This window comes from Triticum aestivum, chromosome 5D (genome assembly GCF_018294505.1).
Source record: "Triticum aestivum cultivar Chinese Spring chromosome 5D, IWGSC CS RefSeq v2.1, whole genome shotgun sequence".
In the NCBI taxonomy this organism is placed as follows: Eukaryota; Viridiplantae; Streptophyta; class Magnoliopsida; order Poales; family Poaceae; genus Triticum; species Triticum aestivum.
This window is the reverse complement of record NC_057808.1, coordinates 216,513,787-216,529,395: the sequence shown is the minus strand read 5'-3', so window position 1 is coordinate 216,529,395 and position 15,609 is coordinate 216,513,787. Positions and strand designations below refer to the sequence as shown.

At 46.8% G+C, this 15,609-nt stretch overlaps 1 protein-coding gene across 1 annotated transcript; it reads left to right on the top strand.

The window, feature by feature from the left end:
• The first annotated feature begins 953 nt into the window (after nt 1–953).
• LOC123124545 (transcription repressor OFP13-like) lies at nt 954–2,238 on the top strand. Its single transcript, XM_044545136.1, has one exon. It carries the CDS (start codon nt 1,102–1,104, stop codon nt 2,125–2,127), a length of 1,026 nt encoding a protein of 341 aa, XP_044401071.1. The 5' UTR covers nt 954–1,101; the 3' UTR covers nt 2,128–2,238.
• The last annotated feature ends 13,371 nt before the right edge of the window (nt 2,239–15,609 follow it).

Genomic DNA, 15,609 nt, shown 5'->3' with positions numbered 1-15,609 from the left:
TTTCAAGTTTGTGAACATTTAAAAAAAATTATAATTCGAACATTTTTTGAACCTGTGAATAATTATTGAATTCTTGAACATTTTTTATATCCGTAACATTTTTCAATTTTCTGAATATGTTCTCGAGTTTGTGTGAATTATTTTGGAATCCACGATTTTTTATTAAAAAAAATCATGGACATGTTTATGGTGATTTTTTCCCCATTTTTTTAATAAAATCGGTGAGTGGTTCACGTAGAAGGACACGTTTCCCCAAAGGGTAACATGGGGTTTCGTCATGTTTTGCTGTATGTGCTTTACACATTTGGAAGGCTAGAAACTGCCACATTTTCACTGGAGCCTAAGTAGCACTTAGGAGTGGCTTTCCCCGCCAGAACTAGGTTCTCAGCTTCATGTACCGTTGTGGTTTTGTACATAGCCATTACCTTTACATTGGATACGTTTATGGCGTATTCACCTTTTTGTTTTTTTAATCTTAATATAAAACGGCGGTGGTCCCCCACTCTTCTATAAAACAGGAACTCGTTTTCACCGTATACAAGTGGTGCCAAAGTGCTGAAACGTGTGATATCTGAGCCAAATATATCTAATTTTCTCTCAGATTTTTTTTAAACTGTTTGGATTGCTTATCACATATGTCACGTTGTTTATCTTCTCACAGATTAGTTACTCTATAAGTATGTTTAGTGCTGAAGATTTTTTTTTTCATGTATAGCTGTGAAGGATTTGGAAAGGGATCTTGCGTTGCATCGCACTCATGTACTGAGATTCTCTAACTTAGGTCACTGACATGACGGTCCTCTAACAAAGTGGCCCACATACCAGTGGCCCGAAGTTACGTGACTGCAGAGCAAGCTGCAGTCCTCTGCTCTGCTCTCTCAGTCTCTCTACTTACTCTGCACACAGAATACATAAATAGTACTGTCCATGTGTTCTTCCCCTCTCTTCCTTAATTGCACACCTCTCTCTTCTTCTTCTTCTTCTTCTTCTCTCCGCAACTACTTCCTTCGTCTACGGAACGATCTCGCTTCTGAGCAGGCACGGCTGTCTCGAGTCGATCGAGCTCATCCACTGCATTGTTCGCTCCATCCGGCTGATCCGATGGGCAAGAAAGGTGCCCTCACCTCCATCTTCTCCAGGTCCTCCAGCCTCGCTAGCGACTCCTCCACGCCGGCCGTGATACCCTGGCCGTGGCCATCCTGCCGGGACCCGCAGACCGACTCCTTCCGTGCCGCCGAGGAGCCCTGCGCCACGGCTGCTGGTGGCAGCAGGTGCGGCCCTGTCGCCGCGAGGCACCGCAAGCTGGTGGGTGGCCCCGCCGAGATGTACAAGACGGTCAACTCGGTCTACATCGACCCCGACGACGGCGAGTCATTCTCTTGCCTCAGCACCGAGGAGGAGGAGGAAACGGTTGTAGTGGAGGACGACGGCTTCTTGACGCCCACTGCGTCCGAGGAGTGGTCGGAGGCTGTGATCCGCAGCCTCAGCCGGACGACCTCGTCCACCGGCCGCTTCTTCTTCGACCAGGGGCCAGCGACCAACTCCAACCTGTCTGCGGCGGCGGACTCGACAACCGGCAGTACACCACCGGAGGAGGAGAATGACAAGCCGGCGGCGCTGTCCAAGAAGGAGAAGCCAGGAGATGGTGGCAAGTCGCTGGTGGTGGAGGAGAGCGTGGCGGTGCCAGTGGAGTCGGCGGACCCGTACGGGGACTTCCTGTCGTCCATGGAGGAGATGGTGGCCGCGCACCAGCTGCGCGGCTGGGACGCGCTGGAGGAGCTGCTGGTATGGTACCTACGGGTGAACGCCAAGCACCACCACCCGCTCATCGTCAGCGCCTTCGTCGACCTGCTCGTCCGCCTCACCGCCAGCGCCACGGCAAACACCTCGACGACGACAGGGACGATGACGTCGAGTAGTAGCACCAGCAGCTCGAGCAGCAGCACGAGCAGCACGAGTACTACTAGTAGCAGCACGAGCACGAGTACTGGTGGCGATGGTGTGGTTGTTAGTGCTACATCAGCAACGGGACAATGCGACGGCGGGAATGAAGCTTGTGCGTCTTGCTCGTCGTCTTCTTCGTGCGCCCCGCGTGACGACGACGAGGCCAGTCGTGGGGAAGACTAGCCACTCCACTAATCATAGATTAGACCGACAATCGGGAACTAGTAATCTGCATGCATGTGATTTTGGCTTTTGGATTCCGGGCTAATCAAGCAACTAAGAAGTTTTTCTTTTTTTTTGTGGCGGGGAAGCAACCGAGCTGTTCATTGATGCACTCGTGCTTGTTCGTATGCACTTTTCTTTTCTTGATTGATTAACGATCCCATGAGTCGCTGGGTTAAGAAAACACTTTAATTTGGAGCGAGCACATGCCAAACCGGTGACCGACGTGATCTGGTTTCGTCGATCTCGATGACACCAACTAGCAATGCATAATGGCTTGCGTGCACAGTGCTGAACAGTACATGGAAAGCCATGATTTCTGCGAGAAACCGACCGCTAGCCAGCGACCACCATGACGAGTCATACTCGTCGTCGAGAGCGATGCTCGGGTTCAATGCGACCAGGGAGCAGTGTTTCCCCCCTGCTCGGCTGCTCCTTCATCAATGCATGCGTGCGTGTACACAAGCTGCACGCCGCAGAACTGGACCTCAGAGCAAGTATAATAATAGTGAGCTCCATGAAGACCTTCTTTTTTTATTGAAAATACATTTTCAACACTTCAAATAAAAGTCTGAAAAAAACATACACGGGTAAGGCGGACGCCTACAACAGACAATGTATTCATCCACGGATGCGTTCACAGACAGTGATACGGAAGCCGGCCATCCAACCTTGTCTGTATACATTTTAAGTGAAATTTGAACAAACCGAATGGTTTTCAGGCAAAACGGATGATTTTCATTTAAATCAGTCCGTATTCATTACATTTTTGACATATTTTGTAAAACAAAAGCAGCCGGACCCTAACATAGTCCAAATATTCGTCAGCGCCCATCCTCCAAGTCCTTGTTGTTTTCTTCCCCACGAAGTGAAGGTGCAGTCGCCGGCGGGTAAGTGTAGGACATGGACTAGCCCAAATGGGACACGGGGTGCGCCGTCTCCCGTGCCCAACTCCTACTCATCCGAGTCCGAGACTTGTGCGTCGTAGGTGGAGGTGAGGTCGACGATGGATGTGGACGGGCTGGCCTCGTTGATGTACTAGCTGAAGGAAATATGCCCTAGAGGCAATAATAAAGTTGTTATTTATATTTTCTTATATCATGATAAATGTTTATTATTCATGTTAGAATTGTATTAACCGGAAACTTAGTACATGTGTGAATACATAGACAAAACAGAGTGTCCCTAGTATGTCTCTACTTGACTAGCTCGTTAATCAAAGATGGTTATGTTTCCTGACCATAGACATGTGTTGTCATTTGATGAACGGGATCACATCATTAGAGAATGATGTGATCGACAAGACCCATTCGTTAGCTTAGTACTATGATCGTTTAGTATATTGCTATTGCTTTTTTCATGACTTATACATGTTCCTCTGACTATGAGATTATGCGACTCCCGAATACCGGAGGAACACCTTGTGTGATATCAAACGTCACAACGTAACCGGGTGATTAAAAAGATGCTCTACATGTGTCTCCGAAGGTGTTTGTTGGGTTGGCATAGATCGAGATTAGGATTTGTCACTCCGTGTATCGGAGAGGTACTCTGGGCCCTCTCGGTAATGCACATCACTATAAGCCTTGCAAGCAATGTGACTAATGAGTTAGTTGTGGGATGATGCATTACGGAACGAGTAAAGAGACTTGCCGGTAACGAGATTGAACTAGGTACTGAGATACCGACGACCGAATCTCGGGCAAGTAACATACCGATGACAAAGGGAACAACGTATGTTGTTATGCGGTTTGACCAATAAAGATCTTCGTAGAATATGTAGGAACCAATATGAGCATCCAGGTTCCGCTATTGGTTATTGACCGGAAACGTGTCTCGGTCATGTCTACATAGTTCTCGAACCCGTAGGGTCCGCACGCTTAACGTTCGGTGACGATCGGTATTATGAGTTTATGTGTTTTGATGTACCGAAGGTAGTTCGGAGTCCCGGATGAGATCGGGGACATGACGAGGAGTCTCGAGATGGTCGAGACGTAAAGATCGATATATTGGACGACTATATTCGGACATCGGAAAGGTTCCGAGTGATTCGGGTATTTTTCGGAGTACCGGGGAGTTACGGGAATACGGGGGAAGAAGTATTGGGCCTCATGGGACAAGTGGTGGAAGAGAGGAGGCAGGACAAGGCAGGGCGCGCGGGCCCCCTAGGCCAAACCGAATTGGACTAGGGGCCCGGCCCCCCTTTCCTCCTTTCCTCCCTCTCCTTCCTTCTCCCTCCCTTCCTCTTGGTCGACTCCTACTAGGACTTGGAGTCCTAGTAGGACTCCACACTTGGGCGCGCCTCTAGGGCTGGCCCACCTCCCCTCCTCTCCTCCTTTATATACTGAGGCAAGGGGCACCCCATAGACACACAAGTTGATCAGTTGATCTTTTAGCCGTGTACGGTGCCCCCCTCCACCATAATCCAACTTGATCATATCGTAGCGGTGCTTAGGCGAAGCCCTGCGTCGGTAGCATCATCATCAGCGTCATCACGCCGTCGTGCTGACGAAACTCTCCCTCGAAGCTCTGCTGGATCGGAGTTCGTGGGACGTCACCGAGCTGAACGTGTGTTGAACTCGGAGGTGCCGTGCGTTCGGTACTTGGATCGGTCAGATCATGAAGACGTACGACTACATCAACCGCGTTTTCATAACGCTTCCGCTTACAGTCTACGAGGGTACGTGGACGACACTCTCCCCTCTCGTTGCTATGCATCACCATGATCTTGCGTGTGCGTAGGAATTTTTTTGAAATTACTACGTTCCCCGACAGTGGCATCCGAGCCAGGTTTATGCGTAGATGTTATATGTACGAGTAGAACACAAGTGAGTTGTGGGCGATACAAGTCATACTGCTTACCAACATATCATACTTTGGTTCGGCGGTATTGTTGGATGAAGCGGCCCGGACCAACATTACGCGTACGCTTACGCGAGACTGGTTCTACCGACATGCTTCGCACACAGGTGGCTGGCGGGTGTTAGTTTCTCCAACTTTAGTTGAGCCGAGTGTGACTACGCCCGGTCCTTGTTGAAGGTTAAAACAGCACTAACTTGACGAAATATTGTTGTGGTTTTGATGCGTAGGTAAGAACAGTTCTTGCTCAGCCCGTAGCAGCCACGTAAAACTTGCAACAACAAAGTAGAGGATGTCTAACTTGTTTTTGCAGGGCATGTTGTGATGTGATATGGTCAAGGCATGATGCTATATTTTATTGTATGAGATGATCATGTTTTATAACGGAGTTATCGGCAACTGGCGGGAGCCATATGGTTGTCGCTTTATTGTATGCAATGCAATCGCCCTGTAATTGCTTTACTTTATCACTAAGCGGTAGCGATAGTCGTAGAAGCAATAGTTGGTGAGACGACAACGATGCTATGAGATCAAGGTGTCGCGGCGGTGATCATGACGGTGCTTTGGAGATGGAGATCAAAGACGCAAGATGATGATGGCCATATCATATCACTTATATTGATTGCATGTGATGTTTATCTTTTATGCATCTTATTCTGCTTTGATTGACGGTAGCATTATAAGATGATCTCTCAGTAAATTTCAAGGTACAAGTGTTCTCCCTGAGTATGCACCGATGCTAAAGTTCGTCATGCCGAGATACCACGTGATGATCGGGTGTGATAAGCTCTACGTTCATATACAACGGGTGCAAGCCAGTTTTGCACACGCAGAAATGCTTGGGTTAAACTTGACGAGCCTAGCATATGCAGATATGGCCTCGGAACACTGAGACCGAAAGGTCGAGCGTGAATCATATAGTAGATATGATCAACATAGTGATGTTCACCATTGAAAACTACTCCATCTCACGTGATGATCGGACATGGTTTAGTTTATATGGATCACGTGATCACTTAGATGATTAGAGGGATGTCTATCTAAGTGGGAGTTCTTAAAATATGATTAATTGAACTTTAATTTATCATGAACTTAGTCCTGGTAGTATTAGCATATCTATGTTGTAGATCAATAGCTCGCGTTTAGCTTCCCTGTTTTATTTTTGATATGTTCCTAGAGAAAACTAAGTTGAAAGATGTTAGTAGCAATGATGCGGATTGGTTCCGTGATTTAAGGATGATCCTCATTGCTGCACAGAAGAATTATGTCCTTAATGCACCGCTAGGTGACAGACCGATTGCAGGAGCAGATGCATACGTTATGAACGTTTGGCAAGCTCGATATGATGACTACTTGATAGTTTAGTGCACTTACGGCTTAGAATCGGGGCTTCAAAGACGTTTTTTGAAACGCCATGGAGCATATGAGATGTTCCAAGAGTTGAAATCAGTATTTCAGACTCATGCCCATGTCGAAAGGTATGAGACCTTTGACAAGTACTTTGCCTACAAGATGGAGGAGAATAGCTCAGCTAGTGAGCATGTGCTCAGAATGTCTGAGTACTGCAATCACTTGAATCAAGTGGGAGTTAATCTTCCAGATAAGATAGTGATTGACAGAGTTCTCTAGTCATTATCACCAAGTTACTAGAACTTCGTGATGAACTATAATATGCAAGGGATAACGGAAACGATTCCCAAGATCTTCGTGTGCTAAAATCGACAAAGGTAGAAATCAAGAAAAAAGCATCAAGTGTTGATGGTTGGCAAGACCACTTGTAACGCCCCAAGACCGACGCGCCAGATGCCTTTCATGTTTTGCGTGTCAGCTCTGTTATTTATTTGTTTGTTGCATTCATCATCGCATCATCTGCATTGCATCCGCATGTTTTCATAAAACCCGTAGCCCTTTGCAGTGTCGCTTCTCTCTGTCTCCGTTGACCTTTTGTCAGCCCCCCTTGTCTTTCTCGACCTCTCTCAAACCCCCTCGCGTGCACGTCTGAATGCTTCCTGAACCCGACCCGCACGGTTATGACCAACAGGTCCGGATCATCTTCAAACATCCCCTAAATATCATCGGTTTATTTATTGAACTCACCTAGTCTATTTTTCTCAACCGCCCGATTTCGATCGGAGGGTCCGAATCTACCCTAAACTCCCCCTCTTTCCTTATATAAGAGACTCCTAGTCTAAATCAAGTCTAACCCTAAAACCTAGGAGGTTTGTCCCATCCCTCCCGTCTCGCGCCGCCACTCCATGAAATCCCCCTCGGGATCCCCTTCGCACCAACCAGCCACCACAGAGACTTCCAATTCCATCGATCCATCCACCCAACCACGCGTCTTGCTCCTCCTGTGCACCCCGCCTTCGCCCACCGTGCCTCGTCGGATCGGCCTCGCCGGAGACCAGCGCCGCTCCACCCCGTCTCCAACTCCGGTCACGGTTCCGCCCCGCTCGCTGCTTCTCCTTCCCGTCTTCTTCTCCCGTTCCCTCTGATCCTGCTCATACCTGCTCTCTCTTCTCCAGGAAACCAGCAGGAGCATCGTCCTCTCGTCGCCGCTGCCTTCCCCTCGTCTCCCCGTGCAGACCACCCAAGGCCGCCCATGGAACTCTGCCGCTGGGCCTCCTCCTCGCCTAGCCACTTCGGCGGCCAGCAAGCCGGCCACGCGCCCCGCCATCAGGCCCGGACCTCCTCGCCGTCGGCCGCCCGCGACCTCCTCCTCCCGAATCTGCTCTGCCTCATCAGCTGCACCAAGTCCCTCTGCTTCCCTGCTCCAGTTCGAGCGTCAAGCGCCGCCCGCCGGATCCGATTGCTTGTAGAACCGCCGCCGCTGCCGCCAAGTACCTCGCCGGAGAATGACGTCCCGCGCCTGGATCCGCACCCCTCCGTCCCTTGCGCCTCCATCTCTTCCTCGCCGCCGAACTCCTGCTTCAAGCCGCGCCGACGCCCCACTCGTTCTGTTCGGGAACGAGCACGCCCCAGCGCCTCTGCTTCGAACCAGGGGGCCGACGCCTCCAGCGCCCGCGTTGACCGAGCACAGCCCAGTTCGCCTCTGCTTCCAGTCGGGCCTCAGCCCATGGGTGAGCAGCCCTCCAGCCCCTCTGCTCTGTTGGGCCAGCCAGTTTCAGCCCGCTTATGTTTTTTTCAGCGTCTGCGAATTTAGCTATTTATCCAGAGTTGGCAGTTTTGCAGAAAAACCCTCATGATCATGCATTCAATAACTCCAGAATTGTGCATCATATGTAAATAATTCATATATGAAAAATGCTTAGAATTTTGTCTAGTTTCATAATATCCAACTTTCATCCACGTTAAAAAATGTTTAAATGTGTTGTTTGATTTAATTTGCTTAAATGCCATGTTAAAATGATTTAATTCATAACTAAATAACTGTAGCTCCAAATTTAATAAACTATATATGTAACTTTCTTGGAAAAATGCCTAGTTTAACATGGTGCACCTATCTTGCATGTTTAACAACAATAAAATATGCTTTAGGACAGAACAGTACCAATTCCAAAATATGCATATGAGGATTTTCCGGAATTGTTATTTGTTGTTCCGGCCTCATTTAAACTTGCCTAAATAGTTAGTTTACTTATGCTTAACCTCTTGCCATGTTAATCAACATTTAATATTGTTGAGTACATAACCGAGAGAGAACTTAATGAGTCATGTGGTGTTTCGTCAATATGCAACTCGTTGCAAATTGAGCCCCACTTAACTTGTAGTATTGTTTGTTGCACTTTGCCATGCTATGCATAACTAAACCGGACATGCATCATACTTGGTTGTGCATCATGCCATGTTTATGTGATGGTTGTTTACCATGATGTTTCCTTCTTTCCGGTTGCGCTTCTCCTTGATAGTTCCGGTTACGTTGCGATTGTGAGGATTCGTTCGACTACGTCCGTTTGTCTTCTTCATGGACTCGTTCTTCTTCCTTGCGGGATCTCAGGCAAGATGACCATACCCTCGAAATCACTTCTATCTTTGCTTGCTAGTTGTTCGCTCTATTGCTATGCCGCGCTACCTACCACTTGCTATATCATGCCTCCCATATTGCCATGTCAAGCCTCTAACCCACCTTTCCTAGCAAACCGTTGTTTGGCTAAGTTACCGCTTTTGCTCAGCCCTTCTTATAGCGTTGCTAGTTGCAGGTGAAGTTGAAGATTGCTCCACGTCGGAACATGTTTATGTTGGGATATCACAATATCTCTTATTTAATTAATGCATCTATATACTTGGTAAAGGGTGGAAGGCTCGGCCTTATGCCTGGTGTTTTGTTCCACTCTTGCCGCCCTAGTTTCCGTCATACCGGTGTTATGTTCCTTGATTTTGCGTTCCTTACGCGGTTGGGTGATTTATGGGACCCCCTTGACAGTTCGCTTTGAATAAAACTCCTCCAGCAAGGCCCAACCTTGGTTTTACCTTTTGCCTACCTAAGCCTTTTTCCCTTGGTTTTCCGAAGCCCGAGGGTCATCTTTATTTAACCCCCCCGGGCCAGTGCTCCTTCGAGTGTTGGTCCAAACCGAGTAGACTGCGGGGCCCCCTCGTGGAAACTCGAGGTCTGGTTTTACTCGTAGGATGTCTCATCCGGTGTTGCCCTGAGAACGAGATATGTGCAGTTCCTATCGGGATTGTCGGCACATCGGGCGGCTTTGCTGGTCTTGTTTTACCATTGTCGAAATGTCTTGTAAACCGGGATTCCGAGACTGATCGGGTCTTCCCGGGAGAAGGAATATCCTTCGTTGACCGTGAGAGCTTATAATGGGCTAAGTTGGGACACCCCTGCAGGGTATAAAGTTTTGAGAGCCGTGCCCGCGGTTATGTGGCAGATGGGAATTTGTTAATGTCCGGTTGTAGAGAACTTGACACTTGACTTAATTAAAATGCATCAACCGCGTGTGTAGCCCTGATGGTCTCTTTTCGGCGGAGTCCGGGAAGTGAACACGGTTCTTGGGTTATGTTTGCCGTAAGTAGGAGTTCAGGATCACCTCTTGATCATTTCTAGCTTCTCGACCGTTCCGTTGCTTCTCTTCTCGCTCTTGTTTGCGTATGTTAGCCACCATATTTGCTTAGTGCTTGCTGCAGCTCTACCTCATTACCCCATCCTACCTATAAGCTTAAATAGTCTTGATCTCGCGGGTGTGAGATTGCTGAGTCCTCGTGACTCACGGATACTTCCAAACAGTTGCAGGTGCCGTTGACGCCAGTGCAGGCGATGCTACCGAACTCAAGTGGGAGTTCGACGAGGACTTGATCGTTACTATGTTTCGTTTCCTGATGATCAGTAGTGGAGCCAGTTGGGATGATCGGGGATCTAGAATTTGGGGTTGTCTTCTTTTCTTTTGGCTTTGACCATAGTCGGTCTATGTGTGTACTCTGATTGATGTATGATTTATTTAAGTATTGTGTGAAGTGGCGATTGTAAGCCAACTCTCTTTATCCCATTCTTGTTCATTACATGGGATTGTATGAAGATGACCCTTCTTGCGACAAAATCTACAATGCGGTTATGCCTCTAAGTCGTGCCTCGACACGTGGAAGATATAGCTGCATCGTGGGTGTTACAAGTTGGTATCAGAGCCAGGTTTACAAATCCTTATTCTGCAAGCCAAATCCTTTGTTTCGTTTTATTTGTGGTATTCGAGTTGCTTCGAAGTCAAATGTTGAATCCATACCTTTCCTAAACGGTGTTCTCATATTCATATGTGAATACTAATCCTTCTTGATCATCGAGGTTGTCATCTCAATTCTATTTCCAACCGAGGCGTTTCTCTTCGAGATGATCCCATCATTTTTCCCATCCGCAAGATCAATTCTCAGCTTTATCAATAGTGTTCGTTTCATCCGTTCCCCTTTATTTTTCCCACCCTCCCACCCTTTTCTTCAAGGAACCAAATTTCTTAATCATGTATCCATCTTATGGATGTGAAGTTTCTCCATTCTTTTCCATCAATGTTCTTATTCGGTGATTCTCACGAAGATACTAACGGAGCCTTAACTTCATCATTGTCCGTTCTTTTTCTTCTCCGGTGGTTTCAATTCAAGCTTGCGGTGTTGATCATATTCATTTCCTTGTTTCAAATGCTTTCTCATGCCAATGCAGCTCGTAATCATTCAGCTCTCGCTATTCATTTGTTCCGGAGTGTTGAACATATCTCAGAAGATTCGTGCTTTCCATTCTCAATCCGTTCAAGGGATTTTGAGGTTGTTATCTCATTCAAGCCATTTAATTCAACCGGTGTAATCTCTCTTTCAAGCAATCTTTCCAACGGTGTATCTTTTGAGTGGGCCCTAACCCACAGGTCTTTTCCCAGGATCTTACCTGACTCTTCTAATCTTCCCGGAGTTACTCTCATTTTTTTTCAAGTTTGACGTGAGAGTGAGTTATCATCAGTCAAATGCCTTCTCCAAGATTTTTCGCATTCTTTTCATCATTGGTTCAACCTTACTAATATTCATCCCGGAGTATCTCAACAATTTATGGTGGTGTTTCTTGTCATCATTCTCAACATTTGAAGACCGAAGAAGAGTTTTTCCTCCAAATCTTATCCGTTCTCTCAAGATTCATGGTTCTAGCTTCATGCCATCCTCTCATAATTGTTTTTGATTGTGAGAATTCTTTTCACCCATCCAGATCATTTCAGGAGTCTTTTCAGTTTGATTCTCCGGAGCCCATCATCTCAGAATTATTCATTCAAGTTTTCAGCTATCGTTCTCCAAATCATATCGGTGCATCATTCAAGTATTACCTAAACAGCTCGGGATCTCTGCGTTCACTTGTATCTAAATTCTCTCAAGCATCTTCGTTCATTTTCCAATTCTTCCCGGTGTTTCTTTATCTTCTCTTCGTTCATTTTCAATTCTTACGGTGGTTCGTTCTAGAGTTCTCTTCCTTCGTTATCATATAGATTCATTCGTTCTTTCCAATCCTACCGGTGGTTCGTTGAAGACCTTCCCAAGTTTGCGCCATATCTATCTTAATCCTTTCTACGAGAATAAGTAGTATGCCAAATCCATTGCTTGTCATCAATTTAATTGGTGAAGGATGAGCATAATGTAATTCTTATTCTTGTTTCATCGAGTCAATTCAATTCCTTATTCCGGAGATTCATCAAAATTCTTGATCTCATTTGTTCATTTTTCTTTCCGGAGCTCCAAGTTATTTCAGTTATATCATTTCAAAGCTTCATCTAATCATTGCAAGGCTTCTCCCGGAGTTCTTTCCAACTTTCCCTTTCGTTTGATCATTCTTTTATTATCGGAGTTCTTCATGGAGGATCAACATGGTGGCTCATCAAGGATTCCTTTCATTCTTCAGTTGTTTTTCAAGAATTCTCTCGAAGTTATGATCCGCCAAGCTATACTCAAAAATAAACATGGTGTTCAACACACGTTTTGTTTTGGGGAGTTCAAGTATTCTTCATCTTGCATTCCGAAGTGCAATTCTTCCTACCTTATCTTTTGAGATGGTAATACGTCATTCTTGACAATTTCTTTTCGAGCTTCATGATTCACATGTTGTCAAGAATGAGGTATTTTAAATCCATTAATCTCTTCGTTTGAGTTATCTTGTGTCATATTCCGCTTAAAGCATTTCCTAAGGAATGTTACTATTGTGGTGCTTATCAATGATCCAAGTTATCTCTTTATCATCTTGGTGGAAGAAGTTTTTCATCTCTTTGGTGTTCTCAATCAAATTAATTGATACCGCTAGTGGCTGGTTATAACCTCAAATGTTGGATGTTTTCCATAAGCCCACAACAAGCGTCTTTTCGTTGTTGATTTTCCAACAACTCTGTTCAACCCTTCTTCGTAAGGATGTTCTCAAATTCATTTCTAGTAGAAGATGTTCTTCTTCTTCGTTCTTTTCACTCCATTATTCATTCCGGAGGCTTTCTGATATTGCTCTCTTCGAACCATCATCTTTTCATATCAATATCATGTTTTTCTTTTCCTTTCTAGCCCAATTAACAGGAGTGTCATGTCCTCCATTCAAGTTCTCTCATCTTAACAAGTTTTGCCTCTCTTTTCAATTGGAGCGCTATCTGAAATCCTTCTTACCACTGGTGCCATTCTTTTTATAGTTCGGGAGGGAGTGTGTTGTTGATTTCAACAAGCATCATCCAGTCAAGTTAATGTTAATTCCTTCCATTTTCAGTTGGAGTGCTGTTCGAAATATTTCATTCTTATCCCCTCTATATCTTGTTTTAACCGGAGTGGTTTCATTGGCTATCTTGTCATTCTCACTGTATTCCTTGTTCCTCTTGTCCAACGGACTGTTTGCAGTCTCATTCATCTCTGTTGTATTATTTCTTTCAAGTTGTTCAATCTCTCAAGGTTCGTGGTTTCACTCGTTTGTCAAAGAAGCAACTTAGTCTTACCTCTTCTCTTCCTCTTCCGTTTCTCTCCGGTGCCATCCTAGATCTCGGGACGAGATCCTCTTGTAGTGGTGGAGTGTTGTAACGCCCCAAGACCGACGCGCCAGATGCCTTTCATGTTTTGCGCGTCAGCTCTGTTATTTATTTGTTTGTTGCATTCATCATCGCATCATCTGCATTGCATCCGCATGTTTTCATAAAACCCGTAGCCCTTTGCAGTGTCGCTTCTCTCTGTCTCCGTTGACCTTTTGTCAGCCCCCCTTGTCTTTCTCGACCTCTCTCAAACCCCCTCGCGTGCGCGTCTGAATGCTTCCTGAACCCGACCCGCACGGTCATGACCAACAGGTCCGGATCATCTTCAAACATCCCCTAAATATCATCGGTTTATTTATTGAACTCACCTAGTCTATTTTTCTCAACCGCCCGATTTCGATCGGAGGGTCCGAATCTACCCTAAACTCCCCCTCTTTCCTTATATAAGAGACTCCTAGTCTAAATCTAGTCTAACCCTAAAACCTAGGAGGTTTGTCCCATCCCTCCCGTCTCGCGCCGCCACTCCACGAAATCCCCCTCGGGATCCCCTTCGCACCAACCAGCCACCACAGAGACTTCCAATTCCATCGATCCATCCACCCAACCACGCGTCTTGCTCCTCCTGTGCACCCCGCCTTCGCCCGCCGTGCCTCGTCGGATCGGCCTCGCTGGAGACCAGCGCCGCTCCACCCCGTCTCCAACTCCGGTCACGGTTCCGCCCCGCTCGCTGCTTCTCCTTCTCGTCTTCTTCTCCCGTTCCCTCTGATCCCGCTCTTACCTGCTCTCTCTTCTCCAGGAAACCAGCAGGAGCATCATCCTCTTGTTGCCGCTGCCTTCCCCTCGTCTCCCCATGCAGACCACCCAAGGCCGCCCATGGAACTCTGCCACTGGGCCTCCTCCTCGCCTAGCCACTTCGGCGGCCAGCAAGCCGGCCACGCGCCCCGCCATCAGGCCCGGACCTCCTCGCCGTCGGCCGCCCGTGACCTCCTCCTCCCGAATCTGCTCTGCCTCGTCAGCTGCACCAAGTCCCTCTGCTTCCCTACTCCAGTTCGAGCGTCAAGCGCTGCTGCCTCCCCTGCCGGCTTGAACCCCGCCGGATCCGATGGCTCGTAGCACCGCCGCCGCTGCTGCCAAGTACCTCGCCGGAGAATGACGTCACGCGCCTGGATCCGCGCCCCTCCGTCCCCTGCGCCTCCATCTCTTCCTTGCCACCGAACTCCTGCTTCAAGCCGTGCCGGCGCCCCACTCGTTCTGCTCGAGAACGAGCACGCCCCAGCGCCTCTGCTTCGAACCAGGGGGCCGAGCCCCCAGCGCCCGCGTTGACCGAGCACAGCCCAGTTCGCCTCTGCTTCCAGTCGGGCCTCAGCCCATGGGTGAGCAGCCCTCCAGCCCCTCTGCTCTGTTGGGCCAGCCAGTTTCGGCCCGCTTATGTTTTTTTCAGTGTCTGCGAATTTAGCTATTTATCCAGAGTTGGCAGTTTTGCAGAAAAACCCTCATGATCATGCATTTAATAACTCCAGAACTGTGCGTCATATGTAAATAATTCATATATGAAAAATGCTTAGAATTTTGTCTAGTTTCATAATAGCCAACTTTCATCCATGTTAAAAAATGTTTAAATGTGCTGTTTGATTTAATTTGCTTAAATGCCATGTTAAAATGATTTAATTCATAACTAAATAACCGTAGCTCCAAATTTAATAAACTATATATGTAACTTGCTTGGAAAAATGCCTAGTTTAACATGGTGCACCTATCTTGCATGTTTAACAACAATAAAATATGCTTTAGGACAGAACAGTACCAATTCCAAAATATGCATATGAGGATTTTCCGAAATTGTTATTTGTTGTTCCGGCCTCATTTAAACTTGCCTAAATAGTTAGTTTACTTATGCTTAACCTCTTGCCATGTTAATCAACATTTAATATTGTTGAGTACATAACCGAGAGAGAACTTAATGAGTCATGTGGTGTTTCGTCAATATGCAACTCGTTGCAAATTGAGCCCCACTTAACTTGTAGTATTGTTTGTTGCACTTTGCCATGCTATGCATATTTAAACCGGACATGCATCATACTTGGTTATGCATCATGCCATGTTTATGTGATGGTTGTTTACCATGATGTTTCCTTCTTTCCGGTTGCGCTTCTCCTTGATAGTT

Coding starts and splice junctions, on each gene's coding strand:
- LOC123124545 (XM_044545136.1), top strand. CDS start 1,102: ATGGGCAAGAAAGGTGCCCTCACCTCCATCTTCTCCAGGTCCTCCAGC.